Raw genomic sequence first — 14,982 nt, 5'->3', positions numbered from 1 at the left:
CATGTATGGATGTGAGAGTCGGGCTATAAAGAAAGCTCAGCGGGGAAGCATTGATGCTTCTGAACTGTGTTATTGGAGAAGACTCTTGACAGTCCCCTGGACTGCAAGGAGATCCAACCAGTCTATCGTAAAGGAAATTAATCTTGAATATTCCTTGGAAGGACGGACGCTGCAGCTGAAACTCCCCATACTTTGGCCACCCGATGAGAAGAACTGACTCACTAGAAAAGACCCTGATGCTTGGAAAGATTGAAGGTGGGAGGAGAAGGGGACGACAGAGGATGAGATGGTTGGATGGCATCACCGACTCGATGGACATGAGTTTGAGTAAGCTCGGGGAGTTGGTGATGGACAAGGAAGCCCGGCATGCTGCAGTCCATGGGGTCGCAAAGAGTCGGACACGACTGAGCGACTGAACTGATCTGAATTTGCTCCCCTTAGAAGTCTTTGGTACCAAAAACTCCCACAAAAACATAGCGCCCAATTCAACTGCTAAGGAGCCCGAGATCTTGGGCAAATCTCTCCACACCTCTCGGAGTACTACTTTGCTCAGCCTCGCCAGGGAATAATGCTGCTTACCTAAGGGGAGGCGGCAAGAATCAGGGAGATGATGGACGGAATGCGCCTCTTCGGAAGCTGTCGAGTTCTGGAAACCGAGACAGACGGGCTAGGCTAGAAGAGGAGGAGGCGGCGGGGGAGCGGGGCGGGCTGGACGCCCTCTGGGAGCATAGGCCGCACTTCGTGTTGTAGACCGGCCCGGGTCCGAGCCCGCGCGCCTGGGCGTCCGCGGCACAGAGCGCAACCGGCAGGGGGCTCGGGCGCCACCGCCTCGCGACGTCTCGGCGGGCTAGCCTAGGCTGGAGTCGCGAGCCCGGGCGGGGCTCAGGTTGGCACGCGGTGGGCGGGGGTGGCCCCCGTCCCCGCCCCCCACATCCGGGGGCCCGGGCCGGGCTGTGGGTCGGCCGCGCGCCGGTGAGTCAGGCCGGGTTTTCCCTCCGCCTCTGGGGCAGGATAGCGAGCGCGGCCGAACGCGTTCCTCCCTCGCCAATCCGGCTCCGGAGCCCGCCCGCCCGCGTTTTCCCGGCGCCTGTCGCCTGGCCGCTCCAGCCTGGTTCGCAGTCTCGGCCGGAGCTGGCGCCCTGGAGGAAGGGTTCAAATCCGCGCGCAAGGGAGCTGCAGCGCGCGAGGGGTGCGGATGGGCGCCAGGATGGTGAGTAGGGCGCACCGTGGGGCTGGAGCCGCGGCCCGGGGCTGGACTCGGGGGGTGGGGCTGGCCGCCGCCAAGGTCTAGCTTTCCCGGCGACCTTGGCCAAGCCCCCAGCCCTACGCGGGCGAGGTTCCCGTCTGAGAAGTGGGCAGGGGTGGCAAGGTGAGGTGTGCGCCCAGCTACCCCTTACTTCCAGACATCGAAGCACCGAGGTGCGGGATCGGGGACCGTCCGCGGGCAGGGAAGCTGTGCTGAAAGGGCAGGCGACAGGTTACGTTCTCCTTAACCCATGCAAAACGTGCTTTCCTTGGAGGAGTTCCTGGGACCCCTGAACCACCACTGGGGTGGGGCAGGTGCCCTTGGCGCGGGAGTCTGACCTCGGCTTCCGCGCCCACAGCCCATCCGTTCGGGGTAAGTCTTAGAAGCCTGGGAGAGACATCCCCTCCCAACCCTCAGGTAGCTTGGGGACCTCCCCCAGTTCTGGGGGAGCCCTCGCCTCTGCCACATCCTTCCGTGGAGATGCCAACCTCCACCTTCCCTAAGAGACGGCTTCCTGCCCTCTCCTGCCCCCTCCGGGATACCACCTTCCTCCACTATATGAGCCCTGTATATAGCTTGCTGTCAGGGGTCCCGTGAAGAGCGGACGCTCCCAGATCCTGAGCACCATCCCAGTCTGGCCACAACCTTCGGCCAAAGTGAGGGCCCGTCTGGAGCCGGGCGGAAATCGGGGCCGTGACTGCGTCCGGAAAAAAGGACCGGGACCTGTCATCTCCGACGCGGCAATCCCTGCCCCCCCCCCACCCCCACCCCGCCCGCCGCCCCGCCTCCCCTCCCGCCTCCACGAGCAGACCGGGTCTCTCCTGGCTTGCACCGGGGGCTCAGCCTGTCCCGCGGCCGTGGTGCTCTGTCCCTGAACGGCCCAGGGAAGGAGAGAGGCAGGAGGCCGTCCTGGAACCGGTGATCTGCTTCCTCCCAGAGCCCTCCTGGGCAGGGCTCCTCTCCTGCCGACTGGCTGTGTGTGGGTGTGTATGTGCCAGACTGAATGAGTGCGGCCAGTCTGCTCAGGCCACCGCCTATGGAACTAGCAGCTTCCAGGGCTCACAGTGCCCATGCAGCGGTGTTTCCACTATTTCTACCTGACCCAGGGGCAGGCAGTGGATATTCCAGGCTGAGGGGACTGGGATCCAAACCAACCTGGTTGCAGGTACCCTTGGGAGAAGCAGGTGTGGGGAGCTGAGCAGACATAATCCACAGCAGTGTGGGAGCCCAGGGAGGGCAGCTGGTAACCCCTGGCTGGGACAGCCTGGGGCAGAAGAGGGGGTCTTGCCTGGGGAGTTGGGATTGCTGGTCATGTGGAATCACAGGCAGCTCACTTCTTTTTGGACTTCAGTTTACCTAGCTGTAGGATGGGGTAAGTGCAACTACTGTTTTACCTGCCTCCACGAAGCTGTCTCGGAGATCAGATGATGAAATGAAAGGGCTGATAAAAACTGTAGAGCGCAAGTGACTTAGTGATACTAAGAATCACTCCAGCAGGACTCTGCCTCTTCATGAGTTGAAATGGGGCTACAGAATGCCAGCCTCTCCCATCTCCTCCCTGGGCCCCTCTTACCCACTGCCCCCTCTTTTGGAGCTGGGACATTCCAGTCTCATTCCTCAGGGGCAGCTGCAGTCACTCCCCTCAGCAAAGCTGATCCTCCAGCAGGTGGTGGGACCCTCCCTGGGGCTAGGACTCACGAGGGGCTAAAGGCAGTCAAGGCCAGACTGGGAGCTTCCTACCCTAGTGCTTTGGGCACACTCCAGAGGAGATGCACAGTGGGGTCAGGGCAGGCTTCTAAATGTAGAGAGCCTATGGACTTTTTCCTGTGCAGCTGAACATGACCTTAGGCACCTTATTTTACCTCCTGGGCCTCAGTTTTCTCCTCGGAAGTAGGGGATGACACTCTTCCTCTCCCATGTGTGTTGTGAGCACGTGCCAGGCCCAGCATCAGGCTGACCCAACGAGGCACCCACTAAAGGACACCAGGATGCCTCCCTGAGTGTCCTGTCTTTTTCTGCTTCATGGCCAGGACCGTATCCCAGCCCCATTCTCCAGTCTCCACCAAGAGTTGGTCTAGAGAGATGCTCCCAGTGTCCAGGCTGTCTGATCTTGGAGTAGATGGAGGGGAAGGTGGAAACAGGAGTAAAGGGACCTTGTTGGGACCAACTAGGCCTGTGCAGAATAGGGCCTACGTGACTAGCTGAAAGCTTGCTGGCAGAGCAGTGGGGTGGTGGCTGTGAGGTTCTGCTCTGTGCAGAGCTCTGGGCCCCAGGCACGTCATGAATTCTGGGTAGAGAAGCCCAGGCACTTGGAGGAGGAGGCCCTGTTTTCCCCAGTGGGGCTGCAAGGCACTTGCTGTCTCTCCCTCCCTCCTCCCCCTCCACATCCTCTCCTGCACAGCTGCCCTGGGCCAGTCCCTGGGCTTCCAAGCAACGGGAAGGAATGTGTGTATTGGGGGATGTGGGGAAGGCAGGGGAGGTGGATGGAGTCTTTTAGGAAAAAGGACCATCCCCAGATTGAGACCTGAGCAGGGTAGAGCCTCCTGAAAGCCAGGGCCCTTGGCCCAAGGGGGAGGAGCTAATAATACAGCCTGAGAAATTATCTAGGAGGGGTGGAGAGAGGAGGGGGGAGAGTGGGGGCCTTAGATAAAGACAAAGGGAAGGGCTGTTGCTGCCCCTCCATGTAGCTCCGGAATTAGTTCAAATTGCTCAACTCAAGTGTGAAGAAAAGCTGATCCCATGCCCTCCTTTGCCACACACACATACACACACACACACACACACACACACACACACACACACACTCGCCTCCATCTAGCAGCCTCGGGGCTAGGAAGGACAGCTGGGTATTTGTGTGTGGAAGGTGCTCAGTGCAGTGCGGATGACCTTGAGTGTGTGTGAGCCTCGCTGCGTCCTCTCACAGAGAAGCTTCTGGGCCACTGGTGGCGCCGACTGGACTGCAGTATGTGTGTGGTGTGCGTGTTTTGGCCCATGACTGCTTCTCCCCTGGACCTGGGACCCTTTGTGGAGGGTATGGGGTGTTGATTATTACTCCCTGAGACAGGAAATGAGGCTGTGGCCAGGGGAACGTGAAGCAGTGTGTGTTTGGGATTGAGTGGGCATGTTTAGCTCCCCTTGCCACCATCCCTGCCCCCAGGCTCTCACCAGGCTTGCAGCTCAGGAGCCCTTTCACCTCCCTGTCCCTGTGCTGGCTGTCACCGGCAACCCAATAGGAAAGCAGAAAAAAGTAGAGTCTTTCCCATTTGGGGGAAACTGAGGCATGGTCAAGGGAGGTGTCCCATGGAGAGATAATGTAAGGGTGGGCTGGAGACCAGATTCTCTGCTGTCTACCTCCCCAAGAAGCAGTGACAGGAGTTCGGTGGGCTTGTCTGTTGCTTGGTGGGCTTGTCATGGTGAAGGGGTGTCAGAGTGGGAGGCAGGATGCTTCGATTCCAACTCTTGGGTTGTGGGTGACATTGTTGATTCCCACTAGACATTTCGAGTCATTGTACTGTAATCACAGGCCAGCATCTCACTCTGACCAGCTCTGTGACCTTGGGCAGGCCACTTCACCTTTTGGAGCCCCATTGCCCTTACCTAAAAAACACAGACAGTTAACCATGTGCCAGGACTCTGTGAGACCCCTACGCAGGGCTGCATCACTGTAGGTGCCCAGCACCTGTCATCCCTTATCTGGATGACTCCCCTAACCTTGTGTGGCTTGTGGCACCCCCAAAGAGGTTGAGCTGTCTGGGGACTGGAAAGGGAAGCTTGGGAAGGTTTCTTTTGCCCAGGGTAAGGTTGAGGACCGCAGGGTGTAGGGGCAGGGCCGTGCCTTCCACCCATCTCCCTCCCTCCTCACAGAGAGCTTTGTCTTCTATAAACACAAAACCTGGAAATGGTTGAGGAAGATGGAACCTCCTAACCATTGTTTGGTGTGGGAGTCTGTGTCCCGGAAGCATATTGGATTGGGGCAGTTGGGGTGGGGCACATCGGACTTGTAGCTGCATTGTGCCTGCTGGGTGTCTGTTCAGGAATGGGAATAGCTGGGTAGGAAGCAGAGAAAGGGGCTTCTCTGGTAGCTCAGCTGGTAAAGAATCCATCTGCAATGCAGGAGACCCTGGTTCGATTCCTGGGTCGGGAAGATCCTCTGGAGAGGATACCCACTCCAGTATTCTTGGGCTTCCCTGGTGGCTCAGATGGTAAAGAATCCGCCTGCAATTCAGGAGACCCCGGTACGATCCCTGGGTTGGGAAGATTCCCTGGAGGAGGGCATGACAACCCACTCCAATAGTCTTGGCTGAAGAATCCTGGGACAAAGGAGCCTGGAGGCTACAGTCCATGGGGTCGCAAAGAGTCGGACATGACTGAGTGACTAAGCATAGCACACAGGCAGAGAAGGTGGCATTCGTTCATTTGCCAACTCCTTTCTGAGCGCTTACTGTGTGCCAAGGACTGGGATGGACACAGGGGATCCAGCGGGGCACTGGGGATAGGTCCTGCCTTCCACAGTGTGGTCCCAGCACAGGTGGGAGGCAATCCATAGCCCCGTCACTTGGGCACTCCCTGGTGGTGTTAGTGTGTCTACCAACTAAGCTCAGCTTCAGCTAGCCCGTGTTGACGCTGGCTGTGGGCCAGGCCCTGGACTGGGCATTCTATCCTCTAATCTTAGCCAGTCCTCCCAGCATCCATGAGTGATAAGAGTTGACATAGTCATCATCCAGATGGGGAAGCCAGGGTCCACACACTGATTGGTTCCATACATTGGGTCAGGACTGGGGCCCTGATGCCTGGCAGTGGGCTTTGAAGTGGCAGCATATTAGAGGGGCTGGCAGGGGCTCTGGCTGCCCCGTCTCCCTGCCTCCTACCACTGCTCCAACATGAACACCTGTTCCGGAAACTGTGGCCATTGTTCCTGCCATCCTTCCGTCCCCTGGCCCCTTCCTGTTTGTATCCGTCCTGCTGGAGCCCCTAGCCCCACCCGTGCCAGGCGCTTCCCTTGGGAAAACTCTGAACCTCTGCAGGAAGAGGGGTTGAATGAAGTTTTTTTCCCCCTCCCAAGGGAAGAAGAAGGATTGGAGCTTCTGAGGCCACTGGTCTTGGTGCCCTGTGCCCTCCGCCCACCCACCACGTTGGGTACCTGGCAGGAGAATGAACAAAGTTAGAGTCAGAGATGGATTCTGCCAGCCCAGTCCTGGGAGGGGCCCCTATCCTGCTGCTTCAGGTCCTGGTCCCCCTGTGACCCCAGTCACACACTGGCCCCTCGTCAGAACTAGGGCACTAGACAGGTAGCCTTGGGACTTCTCCTACTTTCTCTAGGAGTCCTGTTCCGGATTCTCTCTGGAACCCACATCGGCCACTCCTGGGTGGGCTGGGGTGGGGGAGCTGACACAGAGATCAAGCACCTGCTTCTAGGGCATCTGGGGAGTTGGGCAGCAAATGCGTACCTGCCCCTGATGGAGCCTCCCAACCCCCAGAAGCAGCCGCCTGTGCCCTGGTGAAACTTCATGGCCACAGCCCCAGGCCCTGCTGGCATTGCCATGGGCAGCGTGGGCAGCCTGTTGGAACGGCAGGACTTTTCCCCTGAAGAGCTACGGGCGGCACTCGCAGGATCTCGGGGCTCCCGCCAGCCTGATGGGCTCCTCCGGAAAGGCTTGGGCCAGCGCGAGCTCCTCAGCTACCTGCACCTTCCCAAGAAGGATGGCAAGACCACCAAGCGGGCCCCTCGGAATGAGCCTGCCGACTATGCCACCCTCTACTACCAGGAACACCCTCGGGCTGGTGACTTCAGCAAGACCTCGCTGCCTGAACGGGGGCGTTTTGACAAGGTGTGCCTCGGCTCCTCCCCTCCCTACTGTGGCAGGGTGGGGAGGGGGGCTCTCCTTGAAGACCCCGAGGCTGGGATAGGACATGGAAGTCTTGCTGTGGGCTGGCCTGGTGACATGTACCCTTGTTCTCAAAGGGGATTCCCAGGGGTTTCGGGAGGGAGCACCAGAGAGCAGTCAGCCCAGAGCCTCATCCCTGGCCTCTCTTTCTGGCAGTGTCGCATTCGCCCATCAGTATTCAAGCCGGCCTCGGGCACCGGGAAAGGCTTCCTGTCCATGCAGAGCCTGGCGGCCCACAAGGGCCAGAAGCTGTGGCGCAGCAATGGCAGCCTGCACACGCTGGCCTGCCACCCGCCCCTGAGCCCCGGGCCCCGGGCCAGCCAGGCCCAGGCCCGTGCCCAGCTGCTGCATGCCCTCAGCCTGGATGAGGGTGGCCCTGAGCCCGAGCCCAGTCTGTCTGATTCCTCCAGCGGGGGCAGCTTTGGTCGCAGTCCCAGCACTGGCCCCGGCCCGTTCAGCTCCTCCCTGGGCCACATTAACCATCTTGGGGGCTCCCTGGACCGGGCCTCACGGGGTTCCAAGGAGGTTGGGCCACTGGCTCTGCTGAACTGCCTGCCCGAACCACCGCCCCCCTACGAATTCTCCTGCCCTGCCGCCGAGGACATGGGGACTGTGGTGCCGGACACCTGTGAGGAGCTCAAGAGGAGCCTGGGTGAGGAGGATGGCGCCAATCCCTTCACACAGGTGAGAGCAGCTGTTGCCTGGGCCACCTGTTCTGTCCCCTGGCATTAGCGTACAGGGCAGACAGAGGGTCGCCCGCCAGCTCTCCTGCAAGGCTCCAGGTATACGAGGGTAAGGAAGAGAGAGATGAGTTTGCTTCTTTCCCCAAGCCCCACATGACATGGGGATTGGTGGCCCTTGCAGGAAGTTGTGAGGGAGGGAGACTCCCTGGGAGGGCTGCGTGCTGGGGACACTTCACCACCAGAGGATACATCCTGGGTTGGGGCACATGTGTGCCCAAAGCATTGCACCCTGGACCCTGTGGTGTTGAGACAGAGGATATCAGAAGCAGCTGGAGCGTTGGAGGAGCGGGCCAGCCATACAAGTGCAGGCAGTTGGTATCCAGCGGGGCAGGGCGATGTGTGGATCTTGGGCCATGGCAAGTGCTCTTTCCCCTGGGCAGGTGCTGGAAGAGCGCCAGCGGCTGTGGCTGGCTGAGCTGAAGCGCCTCTACCTGGAGCGACTGCACGAGGTTACCCAGAAGGCCGAGCGTAGTGAGCGCAACCTCCAGCTGCAGCTGTTCATGGCCCAGCAGGATCAGCGGCGCCTGCGCAAGGAGCTGCGAGCACAGCAGGGCCTGGTCCCGGAGCCCCGGCCACCAGGCAGCCTCCCAGAGACCGATCCTAGTGCGCGAGCAGAGGAGGAAGCCCGCTGGGAGGTAAGAGACCAAACATTCAGAGACTCCTGCCCCCACTGCTGTCGTGCCATCCTCTGCCTGCCCTCCGACCGGTCCCCCCCTTACCCTTCTTTCCTTGGCTCTTGCCCGTCCCTGTCCCCCTTCAGGTGTGCCAGAAAACAGCAGAGATCAGCCTCCTGAAGCAGCAGCTGCGGGAAGCCCAGGCGGAACTGGCTCAGAAGCTAGCTGAGATCTTCAGCCTGAAGACACAACTTCGGGGCAGCCGGGCACAAGCCCAGGCCCAGGATGCAGAGCTGGCCCGGCTGCGAGAGGCCGTGCGGAGCCTGCAGGAGCAGGCCCCTCGGGAGGAGGCCCCAGGCAGCTGTGAGACCGATGACTGCAAGAGCAGGGGGCTGCTGGGGGAGGCGGGAGGCGGTGAGGCCAGAGATGGGGCTGAGCAGTTGCGGGCCGAGCTCCTGCAGGAGCGGCTCCGAGGCCAGGAGCAGGCGCTGCGCTTTGAGCAGGAGCGGCGGACGTGGCAGGAGGAAAAGGAGCGGGTGCTGCGCTACCAGCGGGAGATCCAGGGCGGCTACATGGACATGTATCGCCGCAACCAGGTGTTGGAACAGGAGCTGCGGGCGCTGCGGGAGCCCCCCGCGCCCTGGAGCCCTCGGCTTGAGTCCTCCAAGATCTGAGGCCCTTGGAGCAAGCTGACAGCAGAAGCACTGTCAGAAGATGGCTTGGATAAGCCCACCCTGAGATGGCCAGCCCCTTCCGTACATTGGTCTGGGGTGGAAGCTGCTGAGACCAGCCAGGGATGGAGAGGCTGGCCGAGAGGAGGGATCCAGTGGGGTTGTGGGCTGGATGGGGTACCAGTAGCAGGAGGAGCCAGGGCAAGGTCCCCCCTGGCTGAGGAGTCTCCAGGCAAAGCCCAGCCCTGGAGTAGGTGTGACCCAGGAAAGGAGGTTTGGAAGTGAAGAGCCCTGTGAAGCAAAAAGGGCCAGTGTGAGGAGGGGAGGCTGGAATGGGAACTTTGGCCTCCCCAGAATAAAATCACATTTTCTATGAGGAATTACCAGGTGATAACGTCAGGCCTGTCCCTGGCCTGAGTGCAGAGGACTGTGGAGGGTCCGGTTTGGGGGTGTTGGCCTGGACTGTAGCTCCACCATGTCCATGATCGGCAGGCAGGGTGTACCCTGCACCTCTGTGTGCAGCTGCTGGACAGGCACGTTGGGGAGTGGAGGAATCCTTGCTCTGGCACCACAAAGTTTCTTAGCTGCTATGTGAGCTGAAATTCCTTTCTTTAGCATCAGTGAGATTTTAATAGGGAATAATGCCAGGGAACCCAAGAAAACAAAGGGGCAAGACAATCAAGGCATTGCTAGAATATGAAATGTCCTCTTGGTAAAAAGTCTGGGCTCCTGGGTCCCAGGCCAGGCTGGATGTGGGGCCAGCCTAAAACAGCTTCTGCTGGAGAGCCTTAAGCCTCCAGTAGTCTGCCCCTCCCAGAACTTGCCTCCCACCTTTCTCTCTGGCTTGTGTACCCCTATCTCCATTGGGATGAGGGCCTGGAAAGATGCAGGAAATAAGGCAGAGAAAGCTCGATAAAGAGCTGGAACTGCAGCAGAGAATGTGGACATTTCCCCTTAGGCATGGGGGGCCATGGGGTATTGGGCAGGAGTGTGATCTGATTTGTATTCTGGAAAGCTCTGTCCTGGGAGGAAGCACCCCTGTGCCTGGCCCTGCATTGCCTGATCTTTGCTCTTAGCCAAGGCTTGCTGGTCCTTGGCCCCTAAAACCCACTCGCATCCTCTCTGGACCCTTGCTGCCTCCTGGTGGGTTACCTAGAGCACAGAACCAGTCGGGCTGTGCAAGTGGCATCTCCCTAGCCCTTGCTGTGAAGCTGGGAGTCCTTACGGATGCGTTAGTGTATCTGCTGCCACACGTGGAGCACTTCCTCTCTGCCTGGTGCTGCATTAGGCTGTCAGGGTCTGGGGGCTCAGGGTCAGATGAGATGTGCTTCCTGCTGCAGGGGAATCAATACACAGATGTCTCCCTCCCAGGTTGCCTGGTGGGGCAGGGGCCACCTCTGATCTCCGCAGACACTCCCAGTTTGCTCCCTTTGGCTGTGCTCTGCTCCTTCCCTGGCCACACCCGGCAGCCCCCTCAGGTGGGCCCTGATGGTGGAGTGGTGTGCAGGGGATGGACGCAGCTGTGGAGTGTAAGCCAGTGGGCTCCGCCCTTTTAGGGAGGAGAGTGGGGTGTGTATGTTGTCTGCCGTGGGGATAATGTGTTTATGTCTGTGTGAATGGCAGGTGTGAACAGTAGAGATGTGCTGTGGGTGGTGGGTGTGTCTAAGGGGGTGTGTTTGGGCCTTCTGGGTTGGGGCTCCTCCCTCTGTTCCATTCTTTCCCACCCTTCTCAGCCCCTTTTAGTCCTGGCCAGGCTTGACTAGAGCTTGTAGCCAGGTCAGATCCCTGGGCCTTGCTGAGAGCTATCTGGGCTCAGCCCTGAGCCAGGTCCTCTGCCTGGGAAGGGAAAGTAGGGACACCTGGGTTAGGCAGGTCTATTCTTCACAGGCCTTGATACTCATTTTACACACCCCACCCAATCAAGCTTTCTGGGTCAATGGTTCCTCGAAGGGCCCTCCAGAGCTCAGTGCTAGCCTGAAGCCTGGCTCACCCCATGGGCTGGAGCTGGTCAGGCTGGATACCCATGTGGTCCACAGTGGCTGGGGTCTACTTTTTGGTGTCCCAGCTCTGCAGAAGAGCTCCCCACCCAGCAATTAGGGAGCTGGGCCGGCCAGTACAGCCAGCAGGGAGTGGGTGGGCGGTACCAAAACTTGGCAGCTGTGCCAGAAACCAAGGCCAGGCCCAAATGTAGGGGGAGGGCGCAAGAGAGCTGAAGCTGGGGCGTCTCAGAGGGAACCAGATCCTGTTAGCTCATCGCTGCCAGGAAAACCAGTTCCCTGTCCCCAAGCCGGCTGGGCAGCTCTGGGGCCAGCTGATCACAGGTGCCACTGTAGTGGTTACACCTTGGGGCAGCCCCTCCATCCTGCCCCCAGTGGATCTCTCAGCACCCCAGCTGTCCTCTGACCCCCTCCCCCAGCAGACTAGGCCCAAGAGCTGATTCTTTCCAGAACTGAGACTAGCTCCCTGCACTTGTCTCCCTGCCTTTGGTCCCTCTTGTTCTCAACTCGATAGTGTGTGTCCTCCAGTGGCTCCTTGGGTCCCTTAGCCTATCACTTGAGGCTTCTGACAGTCTTGCCTCCAGGGTCACTGATGGTGGTACCCCTCCTAATCCCAACAGCCCTCTGGGCCCTTGTTCTCCAGGCAGACTCCCCCCGACCATGATGCTCAGATTTTCCCTCCTTAGGGAAGCCTTCCCTGAACTCACACCCTGTCCAGGCAATTCCTTGCTCCCTATGCCCGCAGCCCCTGTTTCCCTCCACCAGCTCTGTCTGTTCCTTTGGAATGGTCAGTTTGCCTCTGTTTTCCACTGGGCTGTGGACATGGCTGGAGCAGGGCCACATCTTCTGTTTTCATCCCCAGAGCCTGCTGTGGTTCCAGCCCAGAAAGCAATGCGGGGGGGTGGAGGGGTGGCTTTGGAGTCGAGAGACTAGACCCCTTCCCTGACTGGCATGGGTTCAAGCTAGAGGTGGTAGGGGGAGGTGGCAAAGGCTCAAATGCCAAGCGTTCATTCACCTTTTGTGCCACCTGGTCAAACCAGGTCTGTGCCAAGCACCACCATTCACTGCACAGTGAAGCATTGAGTGCCTCCTTCGGGGAGGAAGCTGAGGTGGTCAAGGCCTTTGCCCCTGTGGTCCTTTCCAGCGGGTGAGGGAAAGAGACAACACATACGGGTCCATAGTAGTGACTGGGCCAGAAGAGTGCCAGCATTTCAGAGGTGGGGACAGCAAAGGCACCTGCACAGTGGTGAGCAAGCCAGCAGAGCACGCAGAAGGCAGAGGGAGTCCATCTGGGGGACTGAGAGTAGATTTCTTTGAAACTGGTTGGCTGTGGGTATTAGGGAAACATTTCCCAAAGAGGGTATAGACCCTACAGTGACTATTCAGATTGCAATAATCCACCATTCTAGTAGGTGGGGGCTTAGCCGTCTATATTGGGTTCAGAAAAAAATAACGTGCTATTTCTTGTAGAAAAAAACAAAAAATATGAAATAATGCAGTAAAAACAAAAAGTGAAATATGTTATGAGAGGTGAAGTTTGAACGACAGTTCAGAGGAGAACTGGCTCACTTATCACTCCAGGTGGTGGGGTGGGGCGAGGGGACAAAGGTTGACCAAACTCTGGGCAGGTACTTCCAAGCTTTCTGACTGCACCTTCTGACTGTGTGCTTCCTTGTGCAGCCAGTTCTAGCAAGAATCCTGCTAAGTTAGGTTAGCCAGAGTCTCCCATCTTCTATGTCTGAACACCCTCCGTATTCTAATCCGGTTCCTCCACCTGCAGCATCTCCCACATTATGTCTGGTCACTCTGGCCTGCCTTCATTGAGAATTCTCTGCAGTCATTTAGCCAGTTCCCCCTGCCCCCTGAGGTTTCCTCTTAGTAATTTTTCATCCACTGACCTCCACCCTGCACCTTGGCCATGAAATATACTTTTCCTTGTATTTGGAATTGAGGCCACTCTCTGACCCTTACATAAAATCCCATTCCAGTAGCCTCCACTGAATAAAGTCTTCCTTACCACTCTAACACACGTCATGGCAATTTTTTTTTCTTTTTTCTTTAACAGAGGCAAGCTTCCCTGAGGAGGAGAAGTTGCTGCGGGTGGGGTAGGATATTTCCTGTGGAGTAGGGTGGGATGAGGGCATTCCAGGGTGGGCCTGGATTTCATCATGGGGAAGTGTGGGGCAGGTCTGCAGAGGGTCTTGTCTGGAAAGGGATGAGAGGAGGCAAGACAGATACTGGGCAGCCCGGCAAGCTGGCACAGAACTTCACGTCCTGTGACTGTGGGTGGATCCCTCAGGCAGCCAAGGGACAGGGCCAGAATTGGGACCAACTTTGTGTGTGTATGACCTGTGCAGTCACCAAGGCCTCACACTCAGAAGGGCCCTAGGCTTGGCGCAGTGCTCTACTGTCACAATCTGGGACTTAATGATGTTTGAACAAGGGGCGTCACATTTTCATTTTGTTCTGGGGCCTGCAAATGACACAGCTGCTTCTGGCCTGAACCAAAGCTTTGCAAGGAAGGGCAGGGACAGGGAGAAACAGGAGACTGGTTGGGAGCCACCTGAAGGGTGGAAGGAAGAACAGGGCCTGAGCAGGCAACTTGAGCTCCATAGGCTGAGCACTGATGGTCCCAGGTTCTGCAGAGAGCAGGCAGTGGCGATCCCACCTGCTGTTGCCCCCTATCCCATCAGCTATCAGGGGATGGTTCATCTTTTTCTAGGCTGGCGTTCCTGGACACACTCTGGGAGGCATGGAAGACTGTGTTTTCAGGACAGAATTCCAAGGCTTGTTCTGCCAAGGACCAACCTTTCTTTCTTCCTAAAGATTTATCTGGTGTGCTTTTTGTGTAGTGGTCTCCCTGCTCCCTGCCATTTTAAAAGTATAATTTATATAGAGAAAAATTCAATGTTTTGACAATACAGAATTGTACAACCAGCCCTAAGCCAAGATACAATATGGTTTCATCATCCTCCCAAATTCCACTGCCCCCCTCCCCGTCCCTCTATCCTTCTGCTCCACCCTCAGGCAACCAGTGATCCGCTTTCTCAATAACATTGTGTTTGTGTGTGTGTGTGTGAGCAGTGTTTAATCCCGATTTCAAAGTAGTGAGTAAAACAATATGCAAGGGTGAGTGCATGCTCAGTCTCTTCAAACTCTTTATGACCCCACCAGGCTCCTCTGTCCATGGGATTCTCCAGGCAAGAATACTGGAGTGGGTTGCCATGTCCTCCTCCAGGGGATCTTCCTGACCAGGGATCAAACCCGCATTTCCTGTGTCTCTTGCATTACAGGTGGATTCTTTACCCACTGAGCCACCTGGGAAGCCCCAAACAATATGACATTGGTGTAAAAATAAAACTATACCTCAGTGGGAAGAATGAAGAACTAGAAATAGACTTCATTTTGAAGAAAAACCTTGGTATTATGGTAATGGGCTTCCAAAATGAGAAGGGAAGGCAGGATTATTTTATAAGCAGTTCTGGGATAACCAGACAGAACTGTGGGGAAAAATAAGTCATACTTTGCACCATCCCCTGCAAAATAAAATAGAATTACATTTTAAAAATAAAATCCTAGGAAACTAGCAAAAGGTGAAGCAGACTGTTAATGAGTTAGTGGAGAACAGCTAAGTTCTTCTGCTTTGAAGCAGCCACACTCCAATAAAACGAAATGAAATAAAATCACACAGTCCCAATGAGGAAAGGCTGACAAAATTAGCTAGGTAAGAAAACATGTTGTGCTCTGAAAAGTGACAAAACCATCTTGACAGGTGAGGGAGCATGACATGTGAGCTGGGCATTTTGAGTTTTGCTCACACCCAAGT

The 14,982-nt window shown here is 57.4% G+C and overlaps 1 protein-coding gene across 2 annotated transcripts; it reads left to right on the top strand.

Moving 5' to 3' along the window:
• Window positions 1-467: 467 nt before the first annotated feature.
• On the top strand, window positions 468-13,181 carry N4BP3 (NEDD4 binding protein 3). Of its 2 annotated transcripts, none has more exons than XM_027546818.1 (5): window positions 468-1,210; window positions 6,727-7,074; window positions 7,288-7,815; window positions 8,255-8,509; window positions 8,635-13,181. In XM_027546818.1, exons 2-5 carry the CDS (start codon window positions 6,754-6,756, stop codon window positions 9,160-9,162), a joined length of 1,632 nt encoding a protein of 543 aa, XP_027402619.1. In that variant the 5' UTR covers window positions 468-1,210; window positions 6,727-6,753; the 3' UTR covers window positions 9,163-13,181. The 2 variants fall into 2 exon arrangements, with proteins under 2 accessions (XP_027402619.1, XP_027402618.1); XM_027546817.1 differs by having other exon boundaries at window positions 469-1,210; window positions 6,724-7,074.
• The last annotated feature ends 1,801 nt before the right edge of the window (window positions 13,182-14,982 follow it).

The sequence above is a fragment of the Bos indicus x Bos taurus genome, chromosome 7 (assembly GCF_003369695.1).
Source record: "Bos indicus x Bos taurus breed Angus x Brahman F1 hybrid chromosome 7, Bos_hybrid_MaternalHap_v2.0, whole genome shotgun sequence".
NCBI classification, from domain to species: Eukaryota; Metazoa; Chordata; class Mammalia; order Artiodactyla; family Bovidae; genus Bos; species Bos indicus x Bos taurus.
This window is presented reverse-complemented; position numbering and strand designations above follow the sequence as displayed.

Bases quoted from the DNA above. Each gene is read 5' to 3' on its own strand.
- N4BP3 (XM_027546818.1), top strand. From the start codon at position 6,754: ATGGCCACAGCCCCAGGCCCTGCTGGCATTGCCATGGGCAGCGTGGGC. The intron at 7,816-8,254 runs GTGAGAGCAGCT...TCCCCTGGGCAG, and splicing joins GCGCCAATCCCTTCACACAG to GTGCTGGAAGAGCGCCAGCG. The intron at 8,510-8,634 runs GTAAGAGACCAA...GTCCCCCTTCAG, and splicing joins AGGAGGAAGCCCGCTGGGAG to GTGTGCCAGAAAACAGCAGA.